The 22,176-nt window shown below is 37.6% G+C and overlaps 1 protein-coding gene across 2 annotated transcripts in view; it reads right to left on the reverse strand.

Annotated features, from left to right (window-relative positions):
* Positions 1–22,176, reverse strand: part of COL14A1 (collagen type XIV alpha 1 chain) — a 125,650-nt gene that overhangs the window by 61,548 nt on the left and 41,926 nt on the right. For both annotated transcript variants that reach the window (XM_059815536.1, XM_059815534.1), the window contains exons 11-20: positions 19,287–19,432; positions 17,859–17,988; positions 14,576–14,715; positions 12,755–12,881; positions 11,523–11,662; positions 8,266–8,398; positions 7,064–7,135; positions 6,117–6,259; positions 2,152–2,281; positions 983–1,105 (exon numbers count right to left, since the gene is read on the reverse strand). In XM_059815536.1, the coding sequence (XP_059671519.1) occupies positions 983–1,105; positions 2,152–2,281; positions 6,117–6,259; positions 7,064–7,135; positions 8,266–8,398; positions 11,523–11,662; positions 12,755–12,881; positions 14,576–14,715; positions 17,859–17,988; positions 19,287–19,432 (1,284 nt within the window). The remainder of the gene's footprint in view (positions 1–982; positions 1,106–2,151; positions 2,282–6,116; positions 6,260–7,063; positions 7,136–8,265; positions 8,399–11,522; positions 11,663–12,754; positions 12,882–14,575; positions 14,716–17,858; positions 17,989–19,286; positions 19,433–22,176) is intronic.

Here is a 22,176-nt window from a genome sequence, read left to right on the forward strand (position 1 = left end):
AAAATAGAAAAGAATAGAACTTTCCCAAATCAGAACTGCAAACAGCTCCTTTGTCACCTCTCTCAGTTGTTCTGGATACACTTCAGAAACCAGGCAACAGTATTGTCTTTGGACAGTATTTTAGTCCTTTAATGGTCACATATTTGTGTTTCGCTTTCAATAGAGGACCTTGTTTTTCTAAAGAAATTTGAAGGAGCTTGGGTGCCTTGACTAGCTGCAATGTGCAGGTGGGCCAAGGATGCAGCACAGACAGAAGGGCAATGAACAAAATGTCAAGTATTTTGGAGGTGTAGAGTGGGAGTAAAAGTCAAGGAAAGTAAAACTTTGTATCGCAAGGGGGCGGAAGTTGACGAATAGGAGAACACAGAAGAGAGGAACAGGAAAAGAGCAAAGGTAGTCTCTGAAATAAATAGAGTCATGGTAAAATGACAGACTGAAAAAGTTGGGTTCGATCAGCCTTAAGATGGGACGTCTAAGGGGAAATCTTACTGCTGCCTACACCTACCTAATGGGAGGGTGTAGAGAAGACAGAGACGGAATGTCTTCTGAGGCAAACAGGAAGATGGTAAAAGAAAATAGACAAAATTTGCAACATGGGTAATTTTAATTAGATTATTAGGCAAGACAATTTCACAGTGAGGGTAGTCAAAAACTGGAACAGATGCTCAGAGAGGTTTTGAAATCTCCATCCTTGGAGATATTACAAACTTGACTGGACAAGGTCCAGCAAAACCTGTTCCAAGCTGGCCCTGTTTTGATCAGGGAATTGGACCAGATTATCTCCAGAGATCCCTTCCAACCTGCATCATTCTGTGACTATGAAACGTTCATATTCAAAACTTGAGACACCTAAGTTAATAGTAGTTTCAAGGCTGTAATCGCAACTGTTAGATTTAAGTTCAAAATTCAGCACAAGATGATGTCAAGATACTGTAAAGTCAAAAGCAAATGGCAAAAAAAAAAAATCAGTTTAAAAACTCACTGTTGATAGGTTTGTAGACAATTCTGTAACCCATTGCTGGTGACGGTGGGGGATCCCAACTGATACGTAATCTGTTGTACCACTCATCTGAGACACGTAAATTTCTAGGAGCAGACAGGGGTACTAAAAGGAAACCAAACTGAGCTTTTACAAGTTTATCTCATACAAGCACATGCATAAAACTCAAGACATGCACATGAAAATAGTGCGATACCCACTACTCTCAGAATTACAGATAAAATTTCGAGGATGAAAGCCTTTACTCAAATTCATCCTCGGCATTACATCAGTGGATTAATATTGACATATTTAAGAAAGTTATGTCAAGTTATACCAAGGATTAATTATGAACTTTGTTCAACAAACAATGAATTTTCAAACAGATTCTCAACTTTGTCCCTACATTTTTGTAAAAACATTAAGACAATTCAGAGATAATTATCTTTTATTTATATAGTTTCTTTCAATCCAAGTGCACTAAAGATTTTAATGTATAAATGATGCTCTTGTGAACACTTTAAGCTTTCAAATAGAATCAAAGGAATGATTTACAAGTGATTTAAGTGTCTGCACAAATAGCACTTCAATTTAGGCAGAAATTATGTAAATTAGGAGAGTAATTCAATAAAATCATACTATCATGACTAGCAGTGCACAATGAGATGATTTTTTACCAATATACAGTAGAGAGGGAACTTAAGCTACAGCTGAGTAATCTTTTGGTACTTGGTCAGAACTCTAGAGACAATGCAATCACTTCTATAAAAAGTTCAGCAGCATTTCTAATGGCCTTTAGGAAGTAATGATCTCACACAAAAGAAAATCTAACAGTACAATAGTTGGTTTGATACTATCCCAGCAGGCATTGTTTACTTTATTTTCTGCATTAGTTGGCTTGTCCTTGGTGGGCTATCTATCAAGGACTTACCAGCTTTATTACTTCAAGGAGTTTTTGCAAACTCACAGTATTTGAATATAAAATGCAATTTGTCAATTAGAAGCAACTCATTGTTTATAAATCAATGAACTGTGATTAATATAAAGCTTGAGTCATATAAGTCATGCAAAATAAGCCCACATTTATACTACAGCCAAGGAAAAAAGGCCAGAAGAGTAAGCCTTTCTTCATGCATATCCTGGCCAAAGACAAGCAGAAAGTTTGTCCTTACGAGTTTTGCCAGGAGCTGAGACACTGACTCCTTCCCCATCAGAATAGATGGGAGTGATGGTAACTTTGTATTCTGTATCAGACAGCAGAGGCTGAAGCAGAAGAGTGTTTTGTCTCCCAGGCACCATTACCTGGATGGTCAGAAAAACACAAACAATCAAGCTTAATGACTAGGGCCAAAAGATTTTTATATCTTACATGAACTCTGAGACCACTTTCTACTAGTATTGCTGTATAGCTTGCATTTTTAATTATTTCTGATGCTATATGGTAAAGTAAAATAATTTAATTATCCACCCTTTTAATAGATCTACTAGTTACCTGAGTAAAATAAAAAGGACGATGTGCCTATAGGATAACACAGTTTTATATTAAACCTATGAGCCACTACAGCTCCATAAACCACTGGTACTGTATGGATGGTTAGTACTTAAACAATTTTACTGAACAGACAAAATAAATCCTCATATTGTATTTATTCTTGACATGAATATGATTGTCCAAAGCTATGTCCATTAATAAAGGTTGATTGTTATGCTCTTTGGGGACAGAAAATCCTCCTTCCCTGGGAGGAAGGAAAATCAATTCAGAAGACCAGGAAGCATGAACTGAGCAAGCAGGAATAAAACATGTTTGTCCCATCTGCATCTAGTCTGGGGACAAGGAAATGAAGGTAGCTATTTAGGAGAGGAAGTAGGAGGGCATCCCACAAACAGCAGAGGATCCCCAATTGCCATGAAACATGCAAGATCTGCAGCAGAATTCCAACCAGGCAACCCGGTAGAAATAGAGAAACTGTAGAAATCCCTCCAGGCAGTTTTGAGCATGCTAGAGCAAATGTTTCAAACCGCTGAATTAAGCGCTGCTTCTTTTAATACAGTACAAGGTTTCCCCATAAGCAGCTATTTCTGAAACTCTTCAACAGATTACTGTATTTTAGCCAGAGCCTCAAAAACTAGTATCACAATAGTGGTGGTAGAGGTGTCCAAGTAAAGCATTGTAATCTTTTAACTTGACAGTAAAATTTCAGTCTCAGAGAGCCTCCAAAGCCTGAATGGGAGCTACCTAGCACATGGAGAGGACATGGAAAAAAAGAGAAAGAAATCCTATGTTTCTTGTACCAAACCTGTGCTCTGAAGTGACATTGTTGGAAGCAACAGTCCCAAGGTCCAACCGCATATTTTGGACCTTCCCTGGCCCATGTCCATTGTGTGAATTTATAAACTGAGCCAGCAACTGCACATATTTGGCAAGAAGTTGAGATATCTATAAGCCCTTAAAACTCAAGGGGAAAAGGCAGAAACTGAGTCTAAAAGTGTTTTGTTGTTTCAGAGAAGACTGATGCGTGTGATGATGGCAGAGCAAAATTTTCTGAAGCATATACTCAGACAAGAAAGCTCTCACCAGTTTTAATGCTCCAGGATACATTCAAACTACTTCTAATTTTGGCAAGTGATACACAGAAGGAAATTAATCTAGTACAGCCAGGTGTTGAGACTTCTCAAAAATTACTTCATTCATTGATCAAAATTGGACAAAACCATCTAAATACAGTGCATGAAAGATTTCCATGCTAAACTCTTCCATACATATACTCAAAACACACAAACCAAGTTTCTGAAAAAAGAACAACCAACTTTTATGGGTTTTTAGGAGAGGGGATGCAAGCATTGAGAACTCTCTCTTTTCCACATCTGCACATTAGAGACCTTCTACAGAACAATATACTTTTCAGCAGTGAGAAACATTCTTGGCTTTAAGGAAGAAAAAAAAATGCGGTCCTTCCAGTATGTACAGCACACCCAAGAACATACATGCAATTTATGGCTTGACCGTTCTGTAGTGAAAAGCATTCTATTACATTTTCTAGTCCCTGATTTTCAGCCAATTGCATCAAGGATTGAAAAGCTTATTAATATTTTTATGGAAAGGGAGGAGTAACTGAAATTTATATCATTGAAATCAGAGCCAAAAAACTTAAGCATCCACCACAGAATCGTCATGCTATAGTATATTTAAGCCCAAATTCCACAAAACTTTTGGGTTCTGCTTAAGAAATGTTCTTAAACACATAAACACTCACCTAGAAGTTGAACGTCTGTGTCGTTCTATTGACATCTGTGTTGCACCTCTCAAGTGCTTGAAGCCACATAATAAAATACATTCCTTCCCTTTAAAATGTGCTTAATTTTAAGTATAATCTTACATCATTCCTTATTCAGTAAAGTATTTATACATGTGATTAATTTCAAAGATGAAACACGTGGTTAATCTGTTTGCTGAATTGTGACCAAAGTTAATAAGACTTGAGAGTGTACTTAAAATTAAATAATTTGTGGAATTAGAGCCAAGATACCTGCCTAATCTTACAATTTTATAATTTTCTTTAATGAGCTTTTGAGTCAACTCTAATATCCTTCTGATAGCCAGAATTTGAATACCTTTCCTACAGTTTTAATTTCCTTTTAAAATAATAGTCGTTGAATACTAAAACAGAACTACATTTATATCATCCAACTGAATTTGATTAAGCTACCCAGAGCTGAAACAGTAAATCTGGGATCTGAATTTCAGAAACTTTGGGTTATTGTCAGAAGAACAGTACAATTTGTGCCATTATGCTGTGCAAGTTTGCCACTGTATTATATACTATACTATCATATAGTAGAGGTAAATTCGTAAAGCATGTTTTCCAGTTCAAAAGGAAACCACTAAATTGAAAGTTCATTTTCACATTATAGTGGAAAGAGATGGCTAAAAAGTAATGTTCTACCAAGGTCTCATAAAAGATGAATGAAACCAAAATGAAAAAAGACTGATTCATATTTTTCTACGAAAAAGATATTCAACTAACTCCTTTTAATATTTTTTATTGATATAGTCTGATATAGGGCTAAAAATGTCAGCTGCTAGGCATCAAAAAAAAATCCCATATTTTCGATATAACTGTTCTATGAAGAGAAGTGAGCCACATGACAGACACATAAGGTGAATCATATCGCAATATTTTTTGCATTCTGAGCTATTTACTAAGAAAATAACCTCAAATTATACAATTAAATCTCTTAAATGTATCTCCATAGAGCTATCTCAAAATTTTATAACTTAGTTTTTGTGGAAACCAAGCACTGCAATACTAAGATTTCCCCAGTTAAAAAAAAAAAAAAAAAAAAGCACTTGGCCTCCCAGAATTCTGAAATTATCTCAAAAAATTGTGAAATCTTCAAATATTACAGCTAGGCCTTCTTTTTTTTTATTATTTGCTATACGCACAAAAGAGTACATCTTCATTCTTTCAAATATTTTCCAAAATCTTGATCGCCAGAAACTTTTTTTGTGTAAGACAATTTTAATTTTGATCATCACATGATATTAGACAAATAAAATTTATTCTTAGGCACTTAGATTAAAAAGTGCTGGCCTTATTGTGACATGTTCAGGTTAACAAGCAGTATGAAAATTCTGCATTTGAACATCAATTACACTGCTTTGGCATAAAACGAGACTTTTAGGGAAGGAGCAAAATTGCTGAAAGAAAAATAAAACTACTTAAGATCATCCTGTACAAACATTTAAGAGTTGTTAAAACAGAATCTCGGGATAGAAAAAGGCCTAGGAGCAAAAAAACCAACACTCCCCCCCCCCGCCCCAAAAAAACCCCCACAAAAAACTTAGACAAATCCTAAAAATACAGGAAAAAGAGGACGTGCAGCTAGTCTTTTAACTATGACTTCTTTAAACATCTGTGTGACTGGGCCTTGATCTTACATTTGACTGCTATTGCCTGCAGTGCAGCAGGTGCTATACAATTAAAACTTTGAAGTTCAATCTCACAGTAATACCAAACATGCATCTTTTACTTACTGCAACAGGAGTGTCATATAAGGAGAGACCATGCCTTAGCAACCATTATAAACTTTTCAAGTTTATGAAGCCATTCACAAAACCCATACAGACCATTCTTACCGCTTCCTCAGCACGGTCACCTTTCGCAGTGAGATAGGTCACTCTGAACTGCTGAACACTGTAATCTGAAATGTCCCACATCACCCTGAGACTTGAGGTTGTTTCATCATCTATAACAAGGTTTCTGATTCCTGATCGAAAAACTAAAGCCAAAAATATTTAATTAATACTTTCTCAACTCTATTTTTAGATTTAAAATTGTGCTAATTATCACCAAGTAGCTGCAAGCTCTACTGAAGTCACAGTGAATCTGCAGATCCATGGTGGGGCAAAACCATATAGTTCAGTCATACTTGGGCTTTATAACATAAAAACTTTAACCATTTAATAAAATAATAGTTATCCTATACTGCCATTAATATATATTACCCCATCTGCTTTGTTTATATTACTTGGCTTACAGAGCTTTAGAACAATCAAAACTCCACTGCAGCTAGAATGTTACAGAAGAGAAATAATCCAGTACTGTTGTTCCTGAAAAGTCAGTTTTCTAATTCCAGGGAAAACAAACAGAACACTCAAAACTAAACAAAATTCTGAAGAGTTTCTAAGCTCATATTTATAAAGGGAAAGAGAAAAGAGAGCTGAATTTTCCAAATCAGTCTCTGTATTCCTATGTAGCATCACTGGTATCATTCAGAGTCCCTACGCTGTGTTATAGGTCGGCTCCTCATCCACACACGTTACATGCAGGAAGCTGGCCACACGCAGAAGGGTGGTGCAGGAGCACAATAGTGTGCACCTTTCACGGGTGATGTCCCTTGCCTGGGGTCTACACCTCCACAAGATCTCCTATGGCAGTGTGCTGGCCGCATGGACCATCAGAAACTGGGGTTATCAGCTCCTCGGTAATACCACAGCTCTCTGTCCCTAGATCTGGGTGTGCCTGTGGGGAGCCTTAGCTCTTTGCATTCAGCATTTAAACTGTTGATATTTATTCTGTTTACCTGCTGTGGTGGGCTTAGAAGTTGTGGTACTGGTAGTAGTCACCGTGGTAGGTATTGCGGTAGTCCTTGCAACTGAAAAACAATACTCAGCTCACAAACAATTCAACAAGACATGGAAGTCACAATATTTATCTTGCATTTCTAACTATGACAATGAAACCATATGGTTACACCTACAAGCATCCCACGCAATTCAGGCATTTCAGAGACTACAAGGGAACAATTCATCTACTTTAGGCACATATATTTGCAGGATTAGCACTTAGATGTACAGATAAGACATAATTATAAACTGTACAATTAAATAAGAATGCATATAGTTTCCAACATTTCTGGCTAAACTATGCATAATGACTTCCACTTTGACCATTTGTTAAGGTTGTCAAATTAACTAAATTGAAAGCTTTTTAAGGGTGCTTCACTTCTGTCCATGTTAAAACCAGAAAGTACACTCAGCAACACTGGGCAATACCAGCATCATTTGGATAGGTAAGGGCTTCTTGTCTTAACAAAAGGTTTAAGATTAACCATGCAATTTAATTACTAAGAATCAAATACATTTTTTAATTTACATATGAAAAATATAGCTATTTACTTAACAAACTCACTATCCATAAAAAGAGAATGGATAGAGCAATCTACCTGAAATGCTGGCCAATGTTTTGATTATAAACTATAAAATACACTGTACATGATTTTCAAGTTTTATCTTTGTTACTTCCATGTTAATGTCACAGGATGCCTGTGTAAGCTTTTGGGACCACTATTTCAGCCAAGACTGAATTCACCTCTAGTGAGTATAAATTACATAAATAAGAAAGAAAAGGGTATACAGTAAATGCCAAACATTTACTTCAAAACATTTAAACCCCCCCAAGATCTAATATATCTTCTCATAAGGAACCCTGTTCAAAGACTAAATATTGAAATGTAGGATGGAAGAATATCTACCCAGCTCCAAAGGTTATTAATGCCACAGCTCAGATAGGGAGCCAAACCATCATTTTGATTCAATGCCATCTACCACACAATATTATATAAGAAAAGCAAAAAATAGAGTCAGCAAAGGCCTGGTGCTAAACCACCACATTGTTCAATATTATAGCTACCCAAAGATGGACTATATTTTAAATAGAAGATATGTGCATTAAATTTAAAACACTTAAACATCTCTAAAATCTACAATCAAGAGTTTGTCTTACATGTAGCTCCAAGAACAGCAACAACTTCACTTTCACTTTCATCATCAAAAACGGCCAGCAAAGAAACTTCATATTCTGTGTTGGGCAACAAACCCTCAATAATGTGACTGTCTGCGTCTCCATTTATGATAACCTAAGTAACACAGCAATATTAAAGAAAATCAGTTCTGCATTTGATTAATTTATATTAATTGACTGAAATGAAAGAAGGAAAATGGATTCTCCTTTAAAATAAATGAAATCTACACTCACATCTGCCCAGAGAATTTATTAGCTATGTTGAAATAAAAAGTATCACAGAGTACATCTGGAAAAAACAGTTAAGAATACTGAAAATTTATTTATTATTTTGTGTCTGGCTTGATTATTCTAATGTGTAGTCTTATACTTTCACCCACAACTAACTAATTGCTAAAGTTGACCATATGCATTTCATTTGAAAATCACTAAAATTCAAAACAGTCATCAATGAAAGCAACATAACAGGGTAGATTAACTTTCATTCATATTTCTACCATTCAAGCACTGTTATGACAAACGTATTCCGCATCTCCACAGCCTTACAAAATGCTGTTTCTATATCAGAATTCTAATCCGAGTTACAGTTCCACACATCTGAATGCAACTTTAAAGAACTGCAGACTTGGGGATTAGGGGAGAGCTGCTGATGAGAAGTTTGCTATATGGTGGGGTGTTTTAAATAGTAATTTTCCTGCTTCCTACCTATGACAGCAGCAGAAGATTCGCATGTGCAATGTTAACTCTAAGCAGAAGGTTTCACTGCAGATTTTTGGATGTTTCATTTATTCTATTGGAAGGCATCAACAGATGGGCAGGAGTTGGAGCTAAAGGGACAGTAAAGCAGACTGCAAGGAGCCTAAGCAGTAATTCTGGTGAAATGGGCTGACTGGTTTTGAGAATAGTTTTTAGGTTATGCACACAGATACTACAATAAAACAACCTTTCTCTAGGGTAACACTGGCAAGTTTTTAAAGGTGGCCACTGTATACACAAAATCAAAGTAAGACTTATAATGGAAATCAAACAACAGATATATGCTGCATAAAAGCTACCACAGCAGTTAGCAGAAACAGTGATTCACACTTTACTCTTGTAATTACCACAGGAGATTTCCTGAGTTGGTCCTGGGGAAGAGGGACCCATAAAACAATCACAGACCTTCTGAACCCAGATGCAGAAAACAAAAGCAGAAAGAAATTAGTTGGGGCCATGCCTTCTACAACTATCAAATAATGAACTAGGCACCCCACACTGCACACTTTCTGGCACAGATTTTCTTGGGAAAATTTCAGAAACAAGCTTGAGGGAATCTAGCTGTATATGAAGTAGGTGTAATACCTTCCTTTCCAATACCTCCCTTTCCAATTCCAGAGCCTCTAGTTGTATAGCAAATCTTTCTAAAATATCTATACATAGTTACTATCTTACACATAACTTTGGCATACTTTCTGAAGCATAACTTCCATCACCCTCCACTGCCTGCTAATTTAGCCCACAGAGAAGACGACAAAAAAAGAAGAACAAAAGTGCTGAACTTTCAAGTGGAGAGGACAAGTAACAGAAGCAGGAATAGTAATAAGCCCATGAGTGTAACAGCATGCATCCTCTACTGTAACCTAGAAATAAAAGGTCACTCTTAAACTGATTTGGCTCTTTAGCGCTAACACCCCACTAAATGTTCCTCACCTATCAGCAGTGTGGGTGAAGTAAGCCGAGAAGTGTGTAATTCTCACCACCACCCCCTGACCTCACTCAGCTAATTGGCAAGTTGGGTCTTGGGAGAAAGACAGAGGGAGTGCATGTCATTTCTCTGCATGACTGATCACTTAGCTGGGAAAGAAGCTTAAAGAGGCAACAGCCTGGAGGTATTGTGCTATCCTAGGCCTGACCCCATTAGAGAGGTCATGAAAGGAGAACAAGAAAGCAGCTCGGGTATTTTTAATATTTCAACATACTAAGATATTAGGGCCTCCAGCAGTTCTTAGTGACTATAATGAACAAGTGGAACCTTAAAAGTTCAAATATTTCTTGATCATTTATTCTCACACTCAAAGAACACAGATATCATAAATCTCACTTAAAAATGCACTTGGCTTAAAAGGATTCATTGACAGCTACTCACTAGAACTTAAACAGAAACAAACCAATTCACCTACTGCAGGAGAAAATGCTAGGGGATGACCTGTGTCCACTCACTCATCTGCCAACTCCTTCTTTCCCCTGCTCACTCATGTAATTTCTCTCTTTCTTGCATGACTGCCTCTTGCTAGGTGAAAAGGGAGGAACGAATCAGGCTAAGCTAAATTTACAGAAAAAATGCCACATAACCTAATCTGGAACGACTGCTTTCTGCCCTAATGGATGACAAAATGATGCCTGAAACCTAGGGCCAGGTGCGAAATGTCTTCTTCCCCACTGAGTTCTGTACCCAGATAAACTGTTTGCAGATGTGGCCTCTCTTCACAGTGCTAATGCCAAGAGAGCAAGATGTTTGACAGTCATTAAAGATTGAGGAGTACAAAAGAAACGAAAATAATGAGTAAATAAAGAAAGAAAGGGAAAGAGGAAATGAAACAGATTACAAAAGTTGAAAATTTGGGAAAGGCAGAGAAAATGTCTATTGCAAAATACTTGGAAAAAGAGAATAAAACAGGAAAAGCTAAAAGGATGAACAAATCATTTAAAAATTCAGACTGACGAAAATGGCACTATGGAGAAGAGATGCAAGGGCCTAGAGCAAAAAATACAGCGTGAGGGGGAAAATGAGAAAGTACTGTAAAAAGGAAAAAAGGAACAATCTAATAAATTAACTGTGTCTAAACTTTTCCCTCTGTAACATTATATAACTAAGGCTTCACAGGCAATTTTACTGTGGCAGCACATCAGACAAATGTGGAGCCTTACATGAGTATATCACTGCTCTGGCTCAGCTACTGTCATCTTCACAACAAAGTGAAGAACATGAACCTCTAAAAACTGAAGTAGCATCAAACAGCAATACTAGTTATATGGCAGTTGGCACATTACAGATTAGATTGATTAGTCACAAAAGATCTCTTCTTTCCTCACTTCCTCTTCAAAAAAAAACTGGAATATCCTTTTGATTTTGGTTTAGAGAGCTTTGCAGTGGGGCAGATTTTTCTGTAAGTCAACTGGCCATATTTAATTAGCAAAAGTTGCAGCACAGATGTCCTCAGAATGGAATTCTCTCTTCCATTTCACTCAAGGCAACTCACCTCTTCAGATTCTCCCCCATCCAAAGGAATCCATGCCAATCTGTAAAAAGCAATGTCTGAGGAGGTGGGCTTCCAGCTGACCCTAAAACTATCTGTCGATGCTTCATCAATTTCCAAATGCTGGGGAGCTGGAACTCTTTCTACAAAATATTATGCAAAAGAAAAGTGAGAGCAATTTATTCTCTGAGACTTGCATAGTTGGCAACATCAAGCACGTACCATTTTACCTGCAGTTTGTTACAGAGTATAGCATGGGAGGTAGATAACAAAAGCACTACAGATTCTTTGCCCACTTATTTGTCCTTAGGGAAGTGGTTTTGCAATTGGGGGAGGGGAATGCGCACAATACATGCTCTTTATCTACTCTAAGTGGACAAGACTTCTTGTCCTCTATCCACTGAAGGAGCTCCGTGCAACCCTCGCTTTCTCTCCTTTGCTCAGAGCTCTGTGCACCATGCTTTTTTCTTTTCCTCTACCTCAAAGTGAAGTCCCAATCTCTGCCTTTTCAGGAGACTCTGTGTGCATTTCCGTTTGCAGTTTGCATGTAGGTATCAACCTCTCATTCCGTACATGTGTGTTCTTCCTCTTCCACCTCATGTTTCTCTTTCCTCCCTCAAAGTCCTTCTCTTCCCATTGTTATGTTTGAAAGCATTGCTAAGTGTTATCAGCCGTTTGTTTAATGCACAACTCGCAGAGCTACAGTTACAGAAACTGTAACTGTGCTAAACAGACTAGAGGAGCCTTAAATGTATTATATTTTCTCCTTTTGGTGTTCCAGTTCTCTGTATGTATATAAGGTTCCACCCTTTGTTGCCTAGATAGTTTACTGATGTATGATTCACAACTCATCACACTTCAGCTGGAAAGATAAATGCCATCATACAGAATGATGCTTCAGAAAGCTGGGGAGACAAATGCTTTACTACCTAATTGCAATAAAAGATGCTTTAAAATGGCTTTAAAATGGCTGCTTGTGGAAAGGCTTAAGAAATGAACCTTATCCACAGACATGTTTTCATAATGTCAAGAGATTACTCCCATGAGTAAGGATGCAATTGGCCCCGTAATAAGAGAGCAAAGAAGCCGAAAACTCCAATGTAAATAACAGAAAACATTCCATATATCTGAATTCACAACCAGAGACACTTGCTGTTACTGGTCTTACTTTCCAATAAAGTAAGAGAGTCTAAAAATTCTTCTTGGAAAGTCTTCAGAAGTTCGGCAATACTTACTTGTGGTAAAGCTGCCAGTAAGTGGTTCAGATTGTCCTTCATCATACAGGGAGAAAATAGCAACAGTATACTCTGTAAGGGATGTCAGGCTGTTTAGAGTATGGGTTGAAACACGACCAACTTCCTCCTAGAGAAAGCATAATTTGCCATAGATATTGATCATACAATTTACATTTTCAGTGTCTGAAATTCTGCTGGGTAATAATGATACAGAAAGAGCATGTCATGTAATTAGTAGAGAAATTCTGTGAAACTACGAACAAGTATTAATTCGAGGCCATAAAAGCTGACAAAATCAATTAACATAGACAAACTAGAAAAAATGAAATTTTTGTTTATGACAAACTATAGAAAAGGAAAATTCAGCCTTAGTAAGCCTAACTCACTAGCTAACATATCAGCACTGCACGTTCAGAAAACCAAAAGGGGAAGTAACTTTTGGGGCTATTGAATCTAGTCCCTTATCATGGATAATCATTGCATAAACCATTAGGTTTAACATTTGTCAAGAAAAAAGATGACAGTTTCATATGGTCTCTATCCATGCTGCAGTTAACATGACTTTGCCGGGTATATAAAACTCAAAGCTGTATAAACTGACAGTTTATCAGTCCAACTATTCAGTGTCACGTTAGCTTGGCACCACGGGGGAAATATTACTGATGTAAAGCAAACAAAAAAGTGCCACCTGCTCTTTGAACAGACATAAAGGACAAATTAAGAAGTAGATAAAAACCTACTGAACAATTCACTCACACTATAAAGTATATTACCACAAGCCTGAGATGTTCAAATACCATTGTGATGAGTACAGCCAGACGTATTATCTATATTAAGGGTAATCAACAGGAAGAGGTCAAGTGATTTCTAATTTAAATGTTAAGGGACCTAGCAGAAAGAAAAGACACAAAACATTGCACAGGTATGCTCTCTTCTAAACTCAGGAACAGTTTTTTCAGGTTTAATACAAATATTCCATCTTGTATGGATGAAAGGACAGATATGTTCCAGAAGAAAAATAATCACACATAACTACTATTAAAGACTTTTTTGGAGGGCTAAGTTATCCATGACAACTTATTTTATAAGGGATCTGGCCTGTTTTAATAATTGGACCCATTTACTGCAATTATGTTTTTAAAACTTTCTCTGTGTTTTTTCAGATTTCTGTATTAATATCATTCCATGCCATTTTTCATTCTACCGCAGAATTCATGCTGCTAAAAGTTATTATAAAGCACCTTTAGTAATAAGGCAAAACTAAATATTGCATAAGCAAATTATTAAATGCAAGAGTCTAAGTTAGAACATCTTGGCATCATCCTATCTTTCTGTTCAAGTCAAATCCTGTTTCTAGGAAGTGAGTTTTCAATACATAATTAAAGCAATAAATGTTAAGAAAATGTGGCCAAGCCTTCTGATAGTCTTTTTGAATGAGCTTGAGTCCATGACGTATGATATATTAAAAGACTTGTTATTTGCACTGAATCAAGAATAAATATTTCCATACCGTACATTTAGCCAGAGACTGCACCTACAAACTATTGTTCACTTGAGTAGTTTCCTTCAGTTTATGTGCACCAGCAATGACTGTTCTGGGATGTAAGAAGTTCAGGGTACTGTCCCCCATACATATCATCCACTCCAAATGTATATCTGATACTAAGCAATCTCTTATTTGCACTCATTTTCAGAATTCTTTAGCAAAACTTTTGTTACAGCTCACAAGGTAGCTTTTGTTTATAAAAGTTACTCTTAATAACTACAGAAGTTTGAGGAGGTCTGAGATTGGTTAAGGGAAGGGAGGAGCTAATAATTTACCTCATTGGTTTCTGTTCCGTCTGTTTTAACGTACATGATGCGATAGCCATTTACATTTTTGGAAGCAGGATCCCATGTTAGCTTAGCACTACTGTGTTCAACATCAGAAAATTTCAAGTTTGCTGGTGGACTCAGAGGCACTTGAAAAGGAAAGAGATAAAACCATGAAAACAATTCCAGGTTTTAGCTGTGAAATTTTTCATGTCTTGCAAATAAACAGCACATTTTCTATTCAAAAAGTTGTATCACTAATATTTATATTAAAAGACCTACATCAATGGAGCTACACAAGTACTTAAAGGCAGGTAAAATGGCTTAGCTCTTTGCTGAAACAGAACTTTCAGTCTTGCTAAGCGCATCTCAACTAATACTGAAAAAGAAAGAAATCAAGTTATTGTTCATAGCAGATATCATAGCAAGCTCTAACCTACACAATACTTGCAATAATTTTGTGTAAATTAATTTAATTCAACTAGATCTGTATTCTATATGCATTTGTTTTCCATGAGTATCCCAGCAAAAATATTTCATGACAGCACTATATTGGCAAAAAACTTTCTGAATCCTAAAAATCCCTGACATAAGGGTAAGTTTGTCCAAAAGCATAACTGGCTCAGATGATCTCCAAAGATGCTAGATTTTTTTACCTCTGCTTAACCTTTCCTTTTTTACTACACAAAGAAGCTGTTTCCTAACAGCAATTCCAGTTAAAGACATATTTATATACTATATATTCCTTGACTGTCACGAGCTGAAGGAAAATGAGGTCATGCAAGAGAGAGTCTCAGATTGCATCCACTGTTATTTCACACCAGAGAAAGCAATTTGTGCTGTCTGTTACTCTCAGCAGTAGGTTCTGTATTAGCTCAACATCTGCTGATTTCCTCTGAATTGTGAAACATTTCTCTATCCATCCTGCCTTCACACACACACTCCTCACCAATCCACGTGGACAGATAAATATCAGCACTTCAGAAGCTGTTTCACTCACACAAGAGTACATGGGGAAAAGCAAAAGATAAAAAAGCTATATATTGTGGGGGATCTTTAGTCAGGCCATGTATCGGCTCAGAATCTGCAAGCAAACACCTAACCAACTTAGGAACAGTCAAGTCAGCTTGGCTATGCGGAAAGAGAAGATGGGAACACACTGGAATTGTATGAGACAGGTTTGCCACAATTTCTGGCATTCAATATATTCCTGAGTCTAGCGAAGAGAGCATCACGTGCTGGCTTTCCTTTCTACTTTCTGTCAGTCATGGAATGCACTTCATTTCACCATCCAAGCCATAACACAGAACACTTCAGTTTCAGCTCTTTCCTTTTGGAACCAACCTCCTGACAATATTGCTCTCAACCAGGCAGGCAGTCCTGCTGTTGGAGTTACATGATAATTACAGTGAGTCTTGGATAAATCCTAGCCCCAAAAAGAAACACAATCCCAGAATGAGCTGGCTGATCATGCCTCTGTTTGGCACAGAGAAAGGTTTTGCTACAGTAAACGAGATGATACAGTGTGTAGAATAATATTATTTACTAAATAGAGAATATCAGATACTACACGTAATACTACTACAAATTAGGCAGATCACTCTCCAGGAAGAAAACACTAGGTAGCCTATTCATTAGTTGGAAGCCAGAAATCATCACACTGAAAGGAAAAAAAAAAAAGTAGCTTAAATTTGAGTCTGGACAGGGAAGACATTACTATTGAACACTGACCATGTGGGACAAATGTTCTCACCAAGAGCTTTCCTTCCTCCCAGATTGCCCCACTGCCTGATCAATCAAAGCCTGTTAGAAGCTGGCTTATTCAAATAGCTGCATATGGAAGGTTAGACTCAATCTTCTTTCATATTACAGTGCTAAAGACAGTCAGAGTTGGCTGCATTGAGTCACCCTAAAAATAAATGAAGGTTGCAGGGTAGTTAGGTTTTTTATTCTGGTCTGGTAACAGCAGTGATGATGGGCTGACTAACATATGTTACTAGCTTCTGTGATCAAACACTGAGGTCATGAATCCTCAGCTTGTGCCAATGTATCTGGAATTTGCATGTGATCTTCCATCCAATGTGTTAGCCAGGTTTAGAGCTGTGCAGCCTCCAAGATCACACAACGCAAAGTGAATTCAGGCTGGCACAGTCATAAACTACATAAACTACTGTTTAGGATAAATGAAAACCAGATATTGGGCAGATATTGACCAAAAGCAAGGTGGGGAAAAAAAGGAAGAGGGGAGAGAGACAAAGAGAGGGAGAAAGGGACAGTGGGACAAAGAGCCAAAGATTTGATTCTCCAAGTGTTAAGAATCTTCTACACTCATTTCAAGTCAACAAATATGCCCAGGTTGCAGTAGTTCGCTATTGATACTTGGCTGTCTACAGCTGTCCTCTCAGAGATGAGCCAGTTCAAACACCATTCCCAGAGTTTCTTCCACCATTAGTTGCTGACCTTACAAGCAATTGCTCTGGCCCTTCTTTTTCTTAGCACTCGCATGCCTGAACTTCTCTCACCTATTAAATGTAAGTCACTTTCGCACTGGCTTACTCATGCCAGGAGCACAAAACAAGAGGAAGCAATCACTCCACTGCTGGGGGCAATAGAGATGCCACTAAACACAGTCCCGGAAATATCCCAGCAGCACAATCATTTATTTTCAATTCCTTTGTCTTCCAAATGCTGAGGCTGTTTGGAGAGTTGACATACAGTGCTGTGTACAGTTAGCAAAGGACATGATTTAGCTGGCAAAACTCTTGCTGCTTATTAAAAACACACCATCTATCATGAGTGCACAGGTGCTTTCCAACCCTTCCTTTACCAGATGTTAGGCAGCAGGGGTAGGACAGAAACCTCTTTTCTTCTTTTCTGTCTGTACTACTGCTGAGCCAGAGGAATGAACTTCTGCATCTGAGCAGGCTCCTCCACACATCTGGTTCTCTGGCTGCAGAGCAGTCTCAATTTAGTTCTACGTGGTGACCTTCATTCACCTTCAGCAAGTTCAGAAAACTGCCAGTAGTTCCACCAAGATCAACAGGGATATCCATAGCACCACTACCAACAAGAGAGAAGAGTTCACAATCCTATTCCAAAACCAAGCGGTTTTGTAGAAACTCACATCCTCAGCCTCTATAAGTATTCGCACTGAGAAACTTAAGTAGAGTTAAGACCTTGCCCTATGGACTATTCAAATCGGATTTTAAAATCAGATGTTTGCTCTAATATGTGCAAAGACTATTCTGAAGTTTTATTAACACTGGAGTGAATATAGAAATGTGCTACCTACATGTAGTTTCTTGTCCTGTAAGGGGATCACTAGCTTCTTCTCCAAACATGGCATAAACTGTGACTGTATATTCTGTATTTGGCAATAGTCCATCCAGTTCAAGATCTGTTGAGGCCTCCCCAATTTTTATCTAAAAACACCATGAATAAAAAAGACACATTATTTACGAATTAGCTCACAATGGAGAAGAACACTATTTACACACTTGAAATTAGATATGTGATCAAATGCGCTGCTGAGCATTTGTCTGATACTGTGCCTGAGGTACTTGGCCCAAGATTTTGGGATTTTGCACAATAATCAAAAGAACAAAATTGTCAAAAAGCCAAAAGCCAATGTACAGGTAAGAGGACTTTAAAAGCAGCTAGTCACATTAGTAATGACAAAATAGTCCTCTCTAGAACATGCAGCTACTATTATCTTTTCAATCCCAGCTACACTTTGTTTCATCTTTGGTCATAGGACTGAAATGTCGTAGGAGGAATTGATTTCCCTGCACACTGACATTCAGGTTTGTTGCTGTTTAAGCTATGTATCATTTTCCTCCTCCACCTCTTCACTGAGACCCACATTAACATGGACTGACTTATTTATTGAAAAAAAGTCTTTCTTCAGGGTAAATCTCAGTCCTCCTGAATCAGCTAGTTTTCAGGGAGGACCCATTTTTAACAGAGAGCACAAATCTATGCGAGCTTTCGGTAGCTTCCTACACTCTCCACAAGTTCGCATGCCCCAGCATGCATTTTAGTGTTCCTGCTTGAAAAGAGATGTTGTACATAATCTTAATTATACATATAGAAACTTGAGCATAGAACTTTTAAACCCCAGACCAGAAGTTCCATTGGAACTATGCTAACAACTTTAGAAAAGTCTACTGTTTTTACTATTTTAGTGACAGAAGACTGGACTTTACCATGTCCCACCTTCGTTTCCTTCTAAAAATACCTCCTAAAAATCAGTATTGATGGAAGGCATTATTTTTAAATTTAAAAGTTGAACAGAACTAAAAGAAAACCAATAAATATCACATATAAAAATTTCACTTACTTTAAAGGTCCTGATGAGAACAAAGGCTAAACGTCATATTCTTCTGATAATACACTTAGAAAATATCTTAGTTTTGCTTTATTTTTTCTTCAAGTGTTAGTTTTATATGATGATACGGTATCACCTCATGTATCATTTCAAAAGAGTCACTTTAATTCAGCTGAAATTGTTGCATTTTTATGGCAATGACATACAAAAATACTCAATTGGTACTTGCACTTTATTAATTGTCTGTAACACATACAGTACTTAAGGCAGTCATGGAAAAAAACCAAAAGTGTTTGCTGATCAAGTGAGAGGTTAAAGGCCATGTACTGGTTTATTCTTGAAAATATTTTTTTTTTTAATAATTGCTATTCAAATGAAAGCTCAATACATCACCTCCTTCTCATCTGCTGCCAATCCTTCTGTGAGGGGAGCATATAGGATCATGTAACCTGTGGCACCTGCTACTCCATTCCACTTTGCTCTCATGCTGCTCTGTGATACATCATACAATTGCAGATCCGATGCCATTGGCAGGGCAACTACAGTGGAACAAGAGACAGATACTTCAGTTGTCTCACTTCAACAACGAGCTATTTTTCAAACAGTTTATTTTACCCCAGGAAACTCAGTGGAATATAGCTATCTCCAGGCATGGAAGTGCTGTCTTTATGCCATAACTATGAAGAGCTGATTAGTACATAAAAGAACGCAGAACTAGAGAAACAAGGAAATTATGACCTTACCAATTCTAATGCCAGGGCAGAATTACCCCTTACAAGCCATTTCAGCTCTTTGTACTAAATGGCTTTGAATGTTTCAAGTCAGAGGATTTCTGTTCTTTAAGCACCAGATCACTCTGTTCAAATCTCACCCTTCCTTCTCCCCGATCTGCAGGAGGATGACCACTCACTATCAAAGAATGGGCACAATTGCTATTAGGAACAAGTCCCCAGAGGTAGCTCTTTCTGGCAACAGTTCCCAAGCCAGAGCCTGGGAGAGACAGCCATGAGGTAGGACACCCTAGAGGAAACCCTGAATAAGCACATTGTGGACGTAAAAATATTTTGACTACAAACTGTTGTGTGTTAAAGGCCTGGACTGTCCAAAGTGGCTCCCAGGCCTATGTCAGTGGGATTATGCAAATGTGGGCATTATCATCCATGGCAAATCATGGTGAATGCTAACCTGGTGAGTACAACTAAGGAGGTTGAGTTAAATTCAAACATTATTAGGAGGTTTATTTGTGAATTTAAGGCACTGATACCAGAACATAGCACCAATCTGGATTCCTGAATATTTCTTTGTATCTCTGTAACTCTGTAGCATTTTGCACTTCTCTATCCTCACTTTCTTCCTCTCACAGAATAACATCCCAAGGCTTCTCCAGTGCTGTTACATCATTGATGGATCCCACCAAAATATCCAGTCAGTGGAGAGATATAAGAAAACTTTGGCTGCTCCTTTGGAACTTCTGCACTGAGAATAGTCCCTAAAATGACTCAAAGGGTCTGAAAAAAACAGAAGGCAGTTGGTAATTGATATCAAACTGTTCCTAATAGGAACTCAGAGAGACTGTAATAGGTTGGATGTTAAGCCTCTACAAAGCTCTGCTTTGCATGTTTCTGAAGAATCCGATCTGCAAACACAGATTCAGCAACCAATTCTAATAGCAACTGTGCTAATAATTCACAGACCTTCTCTAACCTCCTTGTTCAAACAAAAATTGCAGCCTGTCTAGCTGACATCTCCAAGGAGTAGTATATCTATTATGTTATGTTCAACAAGCTCTAACAGAGCTCTCAACTTCCCATATAAAAACATGCCAGTCTCGTCCTTTCTTGTTCATTGAGGCCATTCACTCAATACGTTCTTCAGGTCTGTCTGTAAACGTGGGCAAAACTTCAACCCAGGCCTCTCTTCAGGTTTCCACTTCCAGGTTACCCATCTATCTTCACTTCCAAACCTTTTGCAGCCTACCTCCATCCTTTTTAAACCCTTATTGATGTGTTGACTTACATTCCCATGAATTCCCACACTTCCTCTAATTATAGGGAGAAACTACCCAGAAATATTTTCAAATGTACTTCAGTCTCCTCCCTCAGAGCTTCACTCAGACCTCTGATACCTACAGAAAGAAACTACATGTTGAGATACTCTGAAGGCACTTTCTACCACATTGTCTCATTCCTATTCAAACTGCCCCAGGATCACAGGGAGAGTATCCATTACTTGTCCTTTTCCTTATTTTGTTTCTAAAAATCTACATGAAAAGTATCCTCTAATTCTAACTTATGACTCATATTTTAACCCTCAACAGGAACTGCTAGGTACTCTGGCAATATAAATAACAATTAATGAAAAGGTGACTGGAAATTAAACAAGTGGTGTTTTCTACTGGAATTTTCAGCTGAAAAGCTCAGAATCCCAAATATAAATATCCAGTAGCTAATGCTGATTTACATCTTGGGTAAATTAAACCTACTAAAAACCAACTGGGATAAACTAAACCAGGTAAAAATATATTTGCAGCAAATTAAAATGTGAATGCATTTCATATTTATTTCAAGTTAGAAGTGACTACTAAATCACAAATGTTTCTAATTATCTGTACATTATGCATACTAAATGTGTCTATTTAGATTCCACATACCTGTAAGCTATTTTCAATGTTCTACATGAACAAATGTGATTGGTGACTATTTTAATCTGTCAGTATCTCACACAAAGACAGGAATGTAAACTACAATTTTCGGTAGTTCTCCATTAAGATAGTAAAAAATACTTTCAAACTGCAGGTATTTTATCATATTGAGTGATTAATACTTGCACATGTCAGACTATTACTTCCAACACTATCAAAGACAGCTGTATAAAGTGGTTGATGCTGCATGACCTTGGGGTGTGATCCGATCAGATCGCAGAAAGCCAGCAAGGCTGGGCTCCGTCAGAACTTGACTAGATGACTTCAAAGGAATACCAGATGCAATACAAAACAATCCTGTTGGCTCAGTATGTGATTCTGTTCTCTCTGCCTCAATAAATTAAACAGGTCCTAACACCGCGTTATGGGGTATAACGTGGCTGGAGACGACATTTTGGGAGAGTGAGACTAAAATAATAGTCTCGAATAATTTTATATGATCCTATTTTTTTTTTGTTTTCAGATTGGGAAGATTAGCACTGACACAGAATCAAAGAACCATTGAGGATGAAAGACACCTCTTGAGATCATCTAAGTCTAACCCACTTCCCTGTTCAGTCAGGGTCAGCTAGAGCAGGTTGC

This window comes from Gavia stellata, chromosome 3 (genome assembly GCF_030936135.1).
Source record: "Gavia stellata isolate bGavSte3 chromosome 3, bGavSte3.hap2, whole genome shotgun sequence".
NCBI lineage: Eukaryota > Metazoa > Chordata > Aves > Gaviiformes > Gaviidae > Gavia > Gavia stellata.